At 39.3% G+C, this 15,343-nt stretch overlaps 1 protein-coding gene across 10 annotated transcripts in view; it reads left to right on the forward strand.

The window, feature by feature from the left end:
* dlg3 (discs, large homolog 3 (Drosophila)) overlaps positions 1 to 15,343 on the forward strand; it is a 133,048-nt gene that overhangs the window by 19,924 nt on the left and 97,781 nt on the right. For all 10 annotated transcript variants that reach the window (XM_047354144.1, XM_047354141.1, XM_047354138.1 and 7 more), the window contains 2 exons: positions 6,228 to 6,313; positions 13,127 to 13,237. In XM_047354144.1, coding sequence (XP_047210100.1) covers positions 6,228 to 6,313; positions 13,127 to 13,237 — 197 coding nt within the window. The remainder of the gene's footprint in view (positions 1 to 6,227; positions 6,314 to 13,126; positions 13,238 to 15,343) is intronic.

Here is a 15,343-nt window from a genome sequence, read left to right on the forward strand (position 1 = left end):
TAAAAGCAACACAGCCCATCACCCTGAACACACCATCCCCACTGTCAAACATGGTGGTGGCAGCATCATGGTTTGGGCCTGCTTTTCGTCAGCAGGGACAGGGAAGATGGTCAAAATTGATGGGAAGATGGATGGGGCCAAATACAGGACCATTATGGAAGAAAACCTGTTGGAGTCTGCAAGAGACCTGAGACTGGGACGGAGATTTATCTTCCAACAAGACAATGATCCAAAACATAAAGCCAAATCTACAATGGAATGGTTCACAAATAAACGTATCCAGGTGTTGGAATGGCCAAGTCAAAGTCCAGACCTGAATCTAATCGAGAATCTGTGGAAAGAGCTGAAGACTGCTGTTCACGAACACTCTCTATTCAACCTCACTGAGCTCCAGCTGTTTTGCAAGGAAGAATGGGCAAGAATTTCAGTCTCTCGATGTGGAAAACTGATAGAGACAAACCCCAAGCGACTTGCAGCTGTAATTGCAGCAAAGGGTGGCGCTACAAAGTATTAACGCAAGGGGGCCAAATAATATTGCACGCCCCACTTTTCAGTTTTTTATTTGACACATCTAATAAATTTCATTCCACTTCACGATTGTGTCCCACTTGTTGTTGATTCTTCACAAAAAATTAGAATTTTATATCTTTATGTTTGAAGCCTGAAATGTGGCAAGAGGTGGAGCAGTTGAAGGGGGGCGAGTACTTTCGCAAGGCACTGTAAGTAATTATCCTTACTAATATTATTTTTTTTGTGTCAGCAGGGGTCAGGATCTTGATCCAATTTTAAGCTGGCATCTTGGAAATGTTGGAAGGGATACATCTTTTCAAAAGGCTGATAAATTGCATGCAGCGTTGTTAATATAGCTGCAGCAAAAAATGTTTTTTTTATTAAAACATGTATTTATTTAAAAAAGAAAGTTAAGAGTACCATAAAGACATACTTCATTTTTTGATATTGGTATCCACATTCTAGTGCTGAGAATTTGAAATCAGATGGGAAGCAAAGTCATTGACATCTGTCAGTCTGGAAGGGGTTACAAAGCCATTTCTAAGGCTTTGGGACAGTATTCCCAAAGCTTCACAGGATGGGTTGATTTCTCCAAGAACGAGTTGTCGACTTATTGAAAGGCCTGTCTCACATTTCCCCCCAAAATCTTGATGATTCCCAGGAATAATGAGACAAAAGTGGAACTTCTTGGAATATGTGTGTCCCTCTACACCCGGGGATGTCAAACATGGTGATATTGTGGTAATGTGATGGTCTGTGGCTGCTTTGCTGCTTCAGGATCTGGATCGATATAGATGATGGAACTATAAATTCTGTCTGGCCATCAGTTTCTTACCTTAAGCTCAAGAGCACAAAAGGAGTTGAGGCTACCAAAGCTGGCACAACCAGTTATTAGGTTTAGGGGTGAATTACTTGTTTCATTTAGGGCCAGGTTGGTTTGATTATCTTTTGACGTTAGTAAATAAAATCATAATTTGAACTGGATTTTGTATTTACTTGGGTTATCTTTGTCTGATATTAAAGCACTTAGTTCTGACAAAAAACAAAACCAGAAGAAATCTGTAGTGGGGCAAATATTTTTTACAGCACTATACATTACTTAACCCTAAAGCTCAATATATTTTCTGGAAATGAAAAATGTGTTGGCTTTTAAATTCCTTCAAAGAAAGGTGCTTATATTTAAGGAATATCCACAGAGATGTACGGATCAGAGATTTGTGGTGGTTTTTGGTCTTCGATTTTTGTAAGCTCTTGTTGCCAAAGCAATTTAGTCTGTTAGTGATTTTTCTTTAAGAACTATTATATTCAAAAAACATGAGGGCAGCATTGATCTATTTTATGTAGCATCCCTGCTCTAAGCAACAATTATGTATTTATATTAGGAGCAAAGGCAGGGTCATACTGCGTGTTTAAAAGCCAACACATTTTTTATTTCCAGAATATTTATTGAGCTTTAGGGTTAAGTGATGTATAGTGCTGTAAAACGTATTTGCCACACTACAGATTTCTTCTGGTATGATTAACCTATCCTTAGTAAATGGATATGTACCACAGGCTTTTAAGGTAGCTGTAATTAAACCTTTACTTAAGAAACCTTCGCTTGATCGAGATGACTTGAAAAATTACAGACCTATATCCAATCTTCCATTCGTATCTAAAATTCTTGAGAAAATAGTTGCTAATCAAATATGTGAGCATTTATACAGCAATGACCTGTTTGAAGAGTTTCAGTCAGGCTTCAGAGCTCATCATAGCACTGAAACAGCTCTGCTGAAAGTCACTAATGATATTCTTATGGCCTCAGATAATGGACTTGTGTCTGTTCTGGTTCTGTTAGATCTCAGTGCTGCATTTGATACAGTCGATCACAATATTCTCTTAGAAAGGCTGGAATATGCTGTAGGGATCAGGGGAACAGCGCTAGGCTGGTTCAAATCTTATCTGTCTGACAGATTCCAGTTTGTTCATGTAAATGATAAATCATCTTTAAACTCCAGGGTTAATTGTGGAGTACCACAGGGTTCAGTACTTGGGCCAATTCTCTTTACTATATATATGCTTCCAATAGGTAAAATTATCAGGCAGCATAGAATAAATCTTCACTGTTACTCTGATGAAACTCAGCTTTACTTATCCATAAATCCTGATGAACCCAACCAGTTAGATAGACTTCAAGCAGGTCTTGAAGACATAAAAACTTGGATGACTTTAAATTTTCTGCTTCTGAATTCAGACAAGACAGAAGTTCTCGTCTTTGGACCGGAGTCTTTAAAAAAGAAACTCCTTAGTTAATCACTTAACCTGGATGCCATTAAATTGACCTCCGATAGTAAAGTAAAAAACCTTGGTGTTATTTTTGACCAGGACATGTCATTTAAATCCCATATTGAACAGGTTTCTAGGATTTCCTTCTTTCATCTCCGGAACATTGCCAAAATTAGAAATATCCTGTCCAGGAGTGACACTGAAAAACTAGTCCATGCGTTTGTTACTTCAAGGCTGGACTATTGTAATTCTTTACTATCAGGATGTCCACAAAATGCAGTTAAAATCCTTCAGCTGATTCAAAATGCTGCAGCAAGAGTTCTGATGAAAATTAAAAAGTGAGATCATATTTCCCCTACTTTAGCTTCCCTTCATTGGCTCCCTGTTAAATCCAGAATCGAATTTAAAATTCTCCTCCTCACATTTAAAGCCCTTAATGATTTAGCTCCATCATACATCAGAGATCTGATTGTTCTATATGTTCCTAACAGAGCACTTCGTTCTCAGACTGCAGGTTTACTGGTGGTTCCTAGAGTCTCTAGAAGTAGAATGGGAGGCAGAACCTTTAGTTATCAGGCTCCTCTCCTGTGGAACCAGCTCCCAGTTTTAGTCCGTGAGGCAGACACCCTGTCTACTTTTAAGGCTAGGCTTAAAACTTTCCTTTTTGATAAAGCTTATAGTTAGAGTGGCTTAGGTTATTCTGAGCTATCTTCCTTATTTTTTACCTCCATCTTTTTTCCTCCCTGTTGGTTGGAGTAAGGGGGAGTCAGGTTTAGCCTAAACCGGCTCAGTTATGGTTGAGGTGCAAACACACCCTCCATTTCTGCTACCTGTATGACCCCTCTCTTTTCCAATGGTTATGGTCAATGTGACAGAGAGAGGTATCCCAATCGTTGTGGTTTTTAGTATAACAATGGCCATCAGTGGGCTCTAGATGGACAAACTGTCTACTTTTAAGGCTAGGCTTAAAACTTTCCTTTTTGATAAAGCTTATAGTTAGAGTGGCTTAGGCTATCTTCCTTATTTTTTCTTCCATCTTCCTCCCTCCCTGTTGGTTGGAGTAAGGGGGAGTCAGGTTTAGCCTAAACCGGCTCAGTTAGGGTTGAGGTGCAAACACACCCTCCATTTCTGCTACATGTATGACCCCCTCTCTTTTCCAATGGTTATGGTCAATGTGACAGAGAGAGGTATCCCAATCGTTGTGGTTTTTAGTATAACAATGGCTATCAGTGGGCTCTAGATGGTCAAACTGTCTACTTTTAAGGCTAGGCTTAAAACTTTCCTTTTTGATAAAGCTTATAGTTAGAGTGGTTTAGGTTATCCTGAGCTATCTCTGTAGTTATGCTGCTATAGGCTTAGGCTGCTGGAGGACATAATGAGCACTTTCACCCTCTTCGCTACATTCTCACACTACTCTCCGATTTTGCATTATTTGCTGTTATTTCAGCTTTTAACTTTATGTTCTCTCTCTTTTCTCTTCCTAGAAGCTACACCTGGCCTGACTCTCTGTCTACCTGTGACACCTTTCTGGAGAGGGGCATCGTCCAAGCTTCTGCTGGCAACAACTTAATGCTCACCCTCTACCGATGATCCACATAGCCCTGTCTTTTAGTGTTTAACCCTTTCTCTCTCCTAGACATGGCGATTGACTGAGCTTTTACTGTCTAACTCTACGTGCTCTCTTTCAGACTCTAACCTTGAAAACTGGCTCAGAGTTTATCTGTTCTTTCTTTCTAGATGAAACGATTAAAGGAGCTACATCCATTAGCATTTACTTTTCATTCCCATAGAAAGGACTCCTGGATCAGGGCTTCTTTGTTCTCTTTGTGTCTCTGCTCTGTTCTCTCAAACCCCCAGTCAGTCGTGGCAGATGGCCGCTTACACTTTGCCTGGTTCTGCTGGAGGTTTCTTCCTGTTAAAAGGGAGTTTTTCCTCTCCACTGTCGCTACATGCATGCTCAGTATGAGGTATTGCTGCAAAGTCAATGCCAGTGACTGTCCACTGTCTCTACATGCTCATCCGGGAGGAGTGAATGCTGCAAGTCACTGATTGGATGCAATCTGCTGGGTTTCCTTAGACAGCAAAACTTTTTATCCAATTTGAATAAATAACTGAATCTGACTGCACTGTTCAATGATTAGGATTAATTGGAATGTATGAACCTGACTATTGTGAAGTGCCTTGAGACGACATGTGTTGTGAATTGGCGCTATATAAATAAACTGAATGCTGTAAAACTGGGTTACCTATTTAAAAAAAGATAAAATTATTTGCCAGCATCTTATATTAGCAGTTAGAACAATGGTTCAACAAGCGCAGCTAGTGTTAGTGGAACAGGACTGTGCATATATTTTTTTAAGAGGATGTGGATCCTCATCTTAAGATGCTAAAGAACAGATGGATGTTGTAAGCTCAAAATGATAAAACAGAGCAACCTTACTGTTCTCAATTCAGCCTTCCTGTTACCTAATGAAAGTCTCACCATCTCTGTCACAGCCTCAATAAACCACAGAGATGCTTTTTTGGCTTGTGGAAAATACAGTTTTGGGGCGCTGGGTGACTCAGTTGGTAGAGCAGGTAAAGCCTTTGCAGAGACTTTATTTCTTGATGCAGTTGTTTTGGGTTTGATTATCCGGTCTCGGGCAATTTGCTGCATGTCTTTCCCTTCTCTCTACACGCTGTTTCCTGTTAAATTGCTATTCAATACAGGTCACTAGTGCCAAAACAAACAACTTAAAGAAAATTGTTTCCTCAAATAGCCCCTAACAGCTCTTTCCTCTGACTTAATTTTAAACACCTCACCCATGCTGATAATATCTGACTTTGAGTCTTCTTTGTTCAGTAACAGCTGCCTCACCAAAGACGGTTGTTGTTATCACAGGGTAGTAGCCATAAAAGGTTCAGAGTTTTGATTTTCTGACCCTTCTACCACTGGTCATTGCCAATCAAACTAAAAATCTGTTGATTCTCGTCAATAGCTGTTTTCTCAGAGTATCTTTAATATCAAATTTTTTCAACGACACACAATTGTTTATGTTGTAGTATAACTATATAATTCAGCGTCTCGATAATCTTAAATGATACCAAATTATACCATAACTTTATTAGTAGGATCATCTGTAAGAATGGTCATAGGGTTATGTGATTCTCTTAGACACTGACTTGGTGATAGTCAGAGCCTCATAGTCACATAGTTCAACAAAAAAGATATGCAGTGTGTTTGGAAATGTGAAGACATAACTTCCATATAAAACAGATAACTCTCACCCCCCCAAACAAGACATCTCCCAAAGGTCCCATGATTGATTTGTGATTTTGTTTTTCACCAAATCGAAGCTGGAGATTTATGAGTGTAAAATACATAAAACTGAATGAGAAGTGCTCAGATTCTGTTTGTTTTTACCCAAGTAAAGAGGGAAAAAAAAGTTAATAATTGTTTTTTTCCCCTACAGATATTCAAGAGTGTTACGAGGTGACCTTGCAATTGAATGCAGAACAAACTGTTGTAAAGGAAGACAGCAGGCAGGATGCGTGGGAGGTAATTTTGCGGCTTCACATTTTATTGTAGATCAGAGAAAATGTGTTTCATGTTTACATTGCATCGGGTGCCACTTGTGTTGTGTATGAATTGCTTTTACTGGGTAGCTCACACAAGATGTCATTACCTGTGTTCCTCACACTCTTACATGAAGAGCATTTCGCCATGAGTCATGGTAGCTATGACTTCATGCGGGAGATGAAAGGCACACATAACTGTATTCAAACCACAGGAACCTTTTCCTGAAATCAAGGACATTTTCAGTGGTGGTGGAGGAAGGAGTGGGTGCATGCTTTGCCCCCCTCCTATTTGCTCAGAGGAACCAAGGTGTAAACAGAATTTATGAAGAAACTGTCAACTAAAGTTTTGCTAATGCTTTTGAGATTGTCTGGAAACATCCAGGTTTGGCCTTGGGTTTATGGGGCTGCTGGGCATTTATCAGAATCAGCTTTATTGCCAAGTTCGTACATACAAACAAGGAATTTCCTTCCGGTACACTTTGCTCTTTTGTTCTGTTTTTGCATTACAGAATATACAAATTTACAATGTACAATATACACATATCTAATAAAAAAGGTGCATTTGCAACATCTGTATGCTATTGTTCTGTACTCTATTGAATGTTCAATAGAGAAACAACCTGGGGGAAGAAACTGTCTCTGTGGCGGCTGGTTTTAGTGAACAGTGCTCTGTAGCGACGGCCTGAAGGTAAAACTCTAAACAGTTTATGTGCAGGGTGTGTGGGGTCTGCAGAGATTTTGGCAGCTCTTTTCTTGACCCTAGACCTGTATATGTCCTGGATGGAGGGAAGGTCAGCTCTGATTATTCTCTCTGCATTCCTGATTATTCTCTTTGCAGTCCTGATTATTTGTTGCAGTCTGGACCTGTCCTGTTTTGTGGATGAGCCAAACCACACTGAGATGGATGAAGACAGGACAGACTGAATGATGGCAGTGTAGAAGATGACCAACAGCTCCTGTGGAAGGTTGAACTTCTTGAGTTGCCTCAGGAAGTACAGTCTCTGCTGGGCCTTCTTTCGAACAGTGTCTATGTGTGAAGACCATCTCAGGTCCTCAGAGATGGTGGTTCCTAAGAACCTGAAGTGGTCCACGGCCGATACAGTGTTGTTGAGGATGATGAGGGGGGTGTATGGGGGTGGTGTTCTCCGAAAGTCCACCACCATTTCCACAGTCTTGAGTGGGTTCAGTTCAAGGTAGTTCTGACCGCACCAGTGTACCAGCCGATCCACCTGCTGTCTGTATGCAGACTCATCACCGTCCTGGATCAGTCCAATGACAGTGGTGTCATCTGCAAACTTAAGGAGTTTCACGGACGGGTCCGATGAGGTGCAGTCATTTGTGTACAGAGAGAAGATGAGTGGGGATAGAACACACCCCTTGGGGGCACCAGTACTTATTGATCTGGATCGGGAGAAGATGCTCCCCAGTCTCACCTGCTGCTGTCGGTCTGTCAGGAAGCTGTTGATCCACTGACAGGTGGAGGCTGGGACATTGAGCTGTGTGAGCTTCTGGTGGAGGATGTCTGGTATGATAGTGTTGAAGGCCGAGCTGAAGTCTACAAAGAGGATCCTGGCGTACGTCCCTGGGTGGTCGAGGTGTTGCAGGATGAAGTGTAGACCTAAGTTAACAGCATCATCTGCCGACCTGTTTGCTCGGTAAGCAAATTGCAGGGGGTCCAGCAGGGGGCTTGTGATGTCTTTCAGGTGCTTCAGCACCAGCCGCTCAAAGGACTTCATGACCACAGACGTCAGGGCTACAGGCCTGTAGTCATTTAATCCTACGATGGTGGGTTTCTTGGGAACCGGGATGATGGTGGATTGTTTGAGGCAGGAGGGGACCTCACATTTCTCCAGTGACTTGTTGAAGATCCTTGTGAAGATCGGAGCGAGTTGATGTGCACAGGCTTTCAGGCATGATGGGGAGACGTTATCAAGTCCTCCAGCTTTCTTTGTTTTCATGCGCTGAAAGAGCCTGTTTACATCATCCTTGGAGATCTTTAGTGCAGGCAGAGGATCTGATGGTAGGGGGTTGGTTACTTTATGGGAGGAATTTGTTCCTGAATGGGATGTAGAGGGGATGATTTGAGGTGTGAATGGCTTCTTGTCATGTCTGCAGTAGAAGCCATTCAGACGGTTGGCCAGGAGACGACTCTGTTCAGGATGGGTGGGGGGGGGCTCTTGTAGGCAGTCAGGTTTCTCAGACCAGTCCATACAGCTGAAGTGTCACCAGTAGAAAGGCTGTTCTTCAACTTCTCACTGTAGCTTCTCTTAGCTGCTTTGATCTTCTTTGTTAGTTTGTTCCTGGCCTGCCTGTACCGCGCCCAATCTCCACTGCTGTGAGCTTCTTCCTTGTCCCTGCGCAGATTCCTGAGGTGTGGAGTAAACCATGGCTTGTTGTTCCCAAAGGTGCAGAAGGTCTTGGTCTGCACACACATGTCCTCACAGAAACTGATGTATGATGTCACCACATCAGTTAGTTGGTTTAAGTCAGTGGCTGAGGTTTCAAAAACAGTCCAGTCTGTGCATTCAAAGCAGGCCTGTAGCGTCTGCTTTGATTCCTCAGTCCACTTCTTAACAGTGTGAACCTTGGGTTTGGAAGCTCTTAGTCTCTGTCTGTAGGTTGGGATGAGGTGGATTAGATAATGATCCGAAAAACCCAGAGCAGCCCTGGTAACAGCATGATATGAGTCCTTTAAAGCTGTGTAACAATGGTCCAGTGTGTTTTATTGGTCAACTACTACCATCCTTTTGTTTCCACTTTTCTGTCGCAGTCATAGGGGTAGTTCAAGGTTTATGAAGGTTCTTGGATGTTCTCAAAATGCATATCTCACCAATAGATAGCTCTCGACATCTTCATTTAATATCCAAATTAGTTGATCCCGGGGAGCTGAGGCTAACGACCAGTCCAACTAGAGCCCATTCAAAAGCAGATTTCATTTGTCTTAACAAACGGAGAGTTTAAATTTGTCACACTGGTTCATTCAAACACTTATTTATGAACTTTGAAACTGTTGTCAGCGCACAATTATTTCCATGGAGGTAAGCCAACAATGATCTTCCTGTGTAATATTTTTCCAGTCAAAGTAATTTTCTAATATAAGAGTAATGAGCTACATAAACAAAAGGGTTACAATGGATAACTTTCAGTTTAATCGGCCCCTGTTGGTGACCAGCCTATCGTAAAGTCAAAAATCATAAAAAAAAAAGATTATTTAAAACTTATTCAAATTGTTTTTTTCAGTCAAAAATATTTAACAAATGATATAGTTTCCCCCTTCAGTTTCGTTAATCATCTAATAAATCCTTTGACCTAAATCTGACTGGGACTTGTGCTTATTGATATTTTTTTTAATAATCTAGAAAATGAGAGAATTGCCTCTTGGGGTTTTGCAGCTTTCTAAGGCTTTGTTTTGATTTTTGGCCACTTCTTTTGGGTAAGACTAGGCCTACTCATAGTCAGAGGTTTTTAAAGTCTGGCTTTTTCTCAACACAATTTATTTCAAGTTATTTTTCTCATGAACAAACTCTCTTTAAAAATTTTGTTATAATTTTTTCATCTTATGAAGCTATTTCTCAGTGTTTTGTCACACTGTCGGGCCAATAAGCAGCTGCTGTGTAGGAATTACTGGGTTAGTTAAGCATGACTTGCCTCTTCCATGTGTTCAGAATATGTCCATCCCCAGTTTGAGCAGCTAAACCCTAAATTATAGCCACAGCTCCTCACAGTACCCCTGTGATCCACCCTGTTGACTTTCTAATTCAGTGCTGTGTGGCCCCTGGTCTGTCCTCCTTTGGTTACCAGCTGGTTGTGGGGCGCAGGCGCAATCCTGAACAGAGAAAAGCGAAAGGAAAGATGAAGTGGTCCTGTTGGGAGGTTTGAGAGGGGAGAAAGAGAACTACTTAATGTACATCCACCGAAGTGCTCATCGGTATTCAAACCATGTTGTCACCTGAGTGGAGGATGGGAGGGAAACTAAATGAGTCTGCAAATTCAGTGATTTGGTGCAGAGTAGCAGATGAGAGAGGAGGAATGCCCTTATTTAGATAAAGAATGAAAAAAAAAACTTGTTAGAGTAGGCTCTTTTAGAAGACATTTTAGTATTTTTTTATATAGAGAAATAATAATAATCTCATACAGTTTGTTTTTTAATCTCTGTGGATGTCAGTGCAAAGCCCAGACCCTTTGCTGGCTCTGTAACCCAGACCATGAAGCTGGGAGGGGCAGTTCTGGCTTTTCTTCTTTCAGTTGTCACCTCTGCCATGAAGAAAGCTGTCAAAGTTAAACGCTCACAGCATCTCTGACATGAAACAGGGTCTGTTTGGTTAACATTGCTTTAAATTTGAAGAAAATGTTGAGAAAAGGCTGCAAACATGACATAAATTCACATTAGCATTCTCTTCCTGTTTGTTCATTGGACGGGTTGCAGCCTGCATGCTCAGGGCTAAGGGCTGTTTCTATATAAACACTCAAGTCTTTTTGACTTGAGAATGAGAGTAGATGTTGTGTCACTCTGGTGCTATAGAGCGATTTATACAGAGCTTTGTGTTGTAATTATTTTTGCATCTTGCTATTACGGATGACTTGTTCTAAAGGCTGCCCTCTGGTGTCATTGACTGGACTCTGTGGTTTAAATTGCGGCATTGGTGGGCATAAATCTCAGGTAGGAAAGACTATGTAACTATGCGGGCTGCATTGGTCACCATGAATCTCCACATGCTGTGTTGCATTTGTTTTGAGAGTTTTTTGAGCTACAAGTCTGTTGCTGTATTTTTATGGCTAAGGGGAATTTGTCCTAAAAGATGAGACTAAATCAATCAAACATTTCACATCTGAGCTCCACCAGCAGCGGATGGTTTCCAAACCAACGTATGTATAATATGACATTCAAATAATCTTTTTCTTTCGAGATTACAAGAGGTGCATTCTTTATGCTATTGTACAACCTGATGGGCTGGTCATCTTTCACAGAGCAACCTTAAAACTCGAAAAATATTTTTGTTTAAGTGCAAAAACACTAGGGTGCAAAGTAAAGTTCTTACTACTTTAAATACGTACTCAGCTAAAAGGTAAATTACTTGTAAAGCAATATATTAAAACCAAATTTAAAAATTCTTTTATTTCTATTTTGTTGCTGTGAGAGAAAAAAAACTGAACTGTTGTTTTTTAATACTTCTATAAATAACTTTTTTTTTCAATTTAACATTTTTTAAAATACTCTACAAACAACCTAAGTTAAAAGAAGAAACCTACATTAAATAATGACGATTAAACTGAATAAAAGTATTTATAACTAAGATGGTGCAAAATGTATCACTGCTTTTGTCTCATACCATGTTTGCATATTTATTTTAGTGGTTTTAGTAGTAATTATCTGTTTCTTACCAATGTCTACACAGGTTAGATCTTGCTGAATGTTTTAAACTGTCTCCCGTTTTAATTTTTTTTTTATAGTAAAAATAGCTACATTTATATTGCCCTTTGTTTCATGTACTCCTGACAATGCTTTACAAAACATTTCTTTTAGCTAAAGATATTCATAAAAATCAAGGATTAAATCAAACGTTTTTGTCTGTTTACCAGAGTATACCTGCAGTCAAATTCCAGTTAAGCAGGTGACAACATTGAGCTGGGAAGCAGTTTTTTCCTTTGTCTTTTCTAAAATAAAGAGGTTAGAGTAATTTTTCACCAGACATTCAATCCCATCTTTGCTTTGTTACAGTTTTTGAGGATGAATTTTGAAAGTGTGGGCAGGTTATGAGCAAGCATTCATGTATGTGTCTTCTCGTAAACCTACCTGTTGTCTTCTTTCTCTGATGTGTTTTTTAGTATGTTTTTCAATTGGAAAATAATTGCAGCTGTAACCAGATGTTTACATACACTCCATAAAAGAAATATAAAAATTTTTTGTCACCGTTTGACATAGAACCAGACTAAACTTATTCAAAAAATATTTCTGTTTGTCAAATACCAGAGTAACAGGAACTTTTTTAGGGTTTTTTTACTTGCTTCAAATTCAAATGTTTATATACATTACCTTAGTATTTGGCAGAATTGCTTTTAAACTGTATGACTTGTATGTGATGTTTTGGGGATCATTCCACAAGCTTTTCACAATAATATGAAGGGGTTTTGGCCCCTTCCTCCTGACAGAACTGGTAGAACTAAGTCAGGTTTGTAGGTAGCCTTGCTCACACACACCTTTTTCAGCTCTAGCCATTTTCTGTTGGACTAAGATCTGGGTTTTGTGATGGCAGCCCCAGAGCATTAACTTTGTTGTCCTTAAGCTACTTTTTAACTGATTTGGTGGGATGCTTAGGTTTATTATTCATTTAAAAGGCCCATCTGTGCCAAAGCTTTAACATCATGACTGATGTCTTGAGATGTTCTGTCAATATTCCTATGATATTTTCGACCCATGATTCCATCCGTTTTGTGAAGTGCACCAGTCCCTCCTGCAGCAAAACCCCTTTAAAACACGATGCTGGCCCCCCATACTTCACAGGTTAGATGGTGTTCGCAGACTAGCTGGTTTCCTCTTTTTCCTCCAAACCTTTTCTTTGTACTTTAGAAACTTATATGAATATTTTATTTTAGCGTTTTCCCATAAAAAACATGTAGTGTAACCCTATAAATCCATCCTCTCTTCTATGCCTGTTTCATCATGGCAGAGAGGATCTCTGTCTACACTGGACAGGTCACCAGTCCATGACTGAGGTTCTATCAGACATAATTGACCTTTAATGCTATTTTATGCACTATATAAAAACACCAAACATCTCTGTACTCACTGCAGGACCAGGAGGATGAAGGAGTTTCTCGAGTGCGAGTAACCAGCAGCAGCAGTCCTCATAAAGTGGAGAGAGTTTCTGGTGTTGTGGCCCGCTCCCTCGTCGAGATGCCAAAGGTCAGTGAAGAAGAAAAAACTCTTTACATAAATGTAAAATCTTATATCTCCTTTTACATTTTCATATTAAGGCGTCACAGAAAGCATCTTGTACACTTTGAGATGGGTAATGTGAATATGCAAGCAATCACAGTACAACCTAAACATCATTTATTTAGTTTTTCCTAAAATGTATCTGTTTAACGTGTATTATCAATAGTGTGTACTTCAGACTATAAGGAAATTAAGCCCTCAGAGATGTGGTGATGCTCAGACTTGAAAATTAACCCGCCCTGTGCGCCAGTTGCAGTTTTCTCTGCTGTGAGGCAGATAAATGATTTAGTGAATTTTATTTTTTAAACTTTTAAACAAAATGAACAGCTGTTTTCCCCAAACCGCTGTGAAAACGTTTTTTGTGTATTTATTTTTTGCTGGATCAGTTCAGCTTTGCACCAGTCATTTTTTGGCTCTGTTTCCAAACAACCATGACTTATAAATTGTCTGCTTTAGTGTTAAATGAGCCAGGTCATGAATGTTTTTTAAGATTTCAAAGCCCAAAATGGTCTAAAGTATGGCGGTATGGAGGACATTTTCATCTGAATAAATGTTTGTGGAAACATTTCGAGCCATGTTTGATTGATTAACACTGTGCCTGTGTGTGCAGGCTTTGTGCAGCCTCCTTGGTCTATTTTAATTCTGCCCTTTTTAATCACATTCAGGTATGTTGATAATGTCCACATCTTAATCAATATAATTCTCTTAAGATCATAAATAATACATTTAGTTAATGAATGCAGTCTATATGTATATTCAATAGAAATGTCACAGTCTCCATTATTTTACATGTTTAAATAAAGGGATTAAAAGAAACCAATTCCCTTTCCTCTAAAGTTGCAGTCATGGCTGAAATAGACCTTATTTATTGTTTTTTCCAGTTCAGCCTCATCATATTTGACATTCACAGCAAGCTGAATATCCAGGACTTTTTATTTGCAAATACCTGAAGAAAAAGGGATTTTATGTATTTTTGCAATGTTGGTGGTAGCAAGAAGTTTGTATTTACATTTTATTTTTCTGGTATGCAGTAAATACCAAAGTTTATCATAAAAAATTATAAACAAAATAAATAAATAAATATATATATATATATATATATATAATTGGTTTTGGTTTTTGGATTGAAATCAGTCATACAGATTTGTTGACTAAAAGAAAAAATTTTAATAATAATAATAAAAAAGAAAGTATCACATCTCTAGTCTTTACTTGTGCTAATATTATCAGAATATTAATTTAGCAAGATTGTTTTCTGTTTTTGCTTTGAATGAAAGATTTCTTTGGCCATTGAATGGCGGTTGGACCCCCAGCTCTTAAAAGACCTCTGATGGAACAAAGCCTCCTGGGACAAAGGAGCTGCTGCGTATCCCGTTAACCCTAAATAAAATCCAGTGTAACTACTTGTCCTCAAAAGTCACCTAATCAGTAAATAGATTCTGCCTATGTGTAATTTCATCTCAGTTACAAATTTGGGGTGTAACGGTAAACAAAATCAAGGTTTGGTACATTGGTTTGCTTTGGTTTTAAAGTCACAGTTTGGTACATCTTCAATCAATAGCAACTAATGAAAAGTGGTCAGTACAGAACTGACTGGAGATTAGGTTTCATTTTTTTTTATTAATAATAATGAATAACGGTATATGATGGATGGATGGATGGATGGATGGATGGATGGATGGATGGATGGATGGATGGATTGGATGAATAGGTGAATGGATGGATAGGTGGATGGATAGATAGGTGGATGGATGGATGAATGGATTATACAACAATAAAACCACTTGAAAAGAGTCAATGTTGTTTAGCAATTTTTGGAACTTATCTGATTTTTCTCACATTTAGCTTGATGTTTCAGGTGAGTAATACATTGAAGTGCAGAGCAAGGTATGTAACTTATGGCTGCTGACAAAGTTCTGGTTCGGTCCTCCTTTCTTTATCCACTGTAGCCACATGAGAAACAGTAGTCTTCTTAAATAGCAGCGCTTATTGATAGCTGGGAGGCTCTCCGCTTTGTTTTGGTGTCACTTTTTTAAGCTGCACTACAGAATGTTGCATTGCGCACTTAGTTCC

The sequence above is a fragment of the Girardinichthys multiradiatus genome, chromosome 23 (genome assembly GCF_021462225.1).
Source record: "Girardinichthys multiradiatus isolate DD_20200921_A chromosome 23, DD_fGirMul_XY1, whole genome shotgun sequence".
NCBI lineage: Eukaryota > Metazoa > Chordata > Actinopteri > Cyprinodontiformes > Goodeidae > Girardinichthys > Girardinichthys multiradiatus.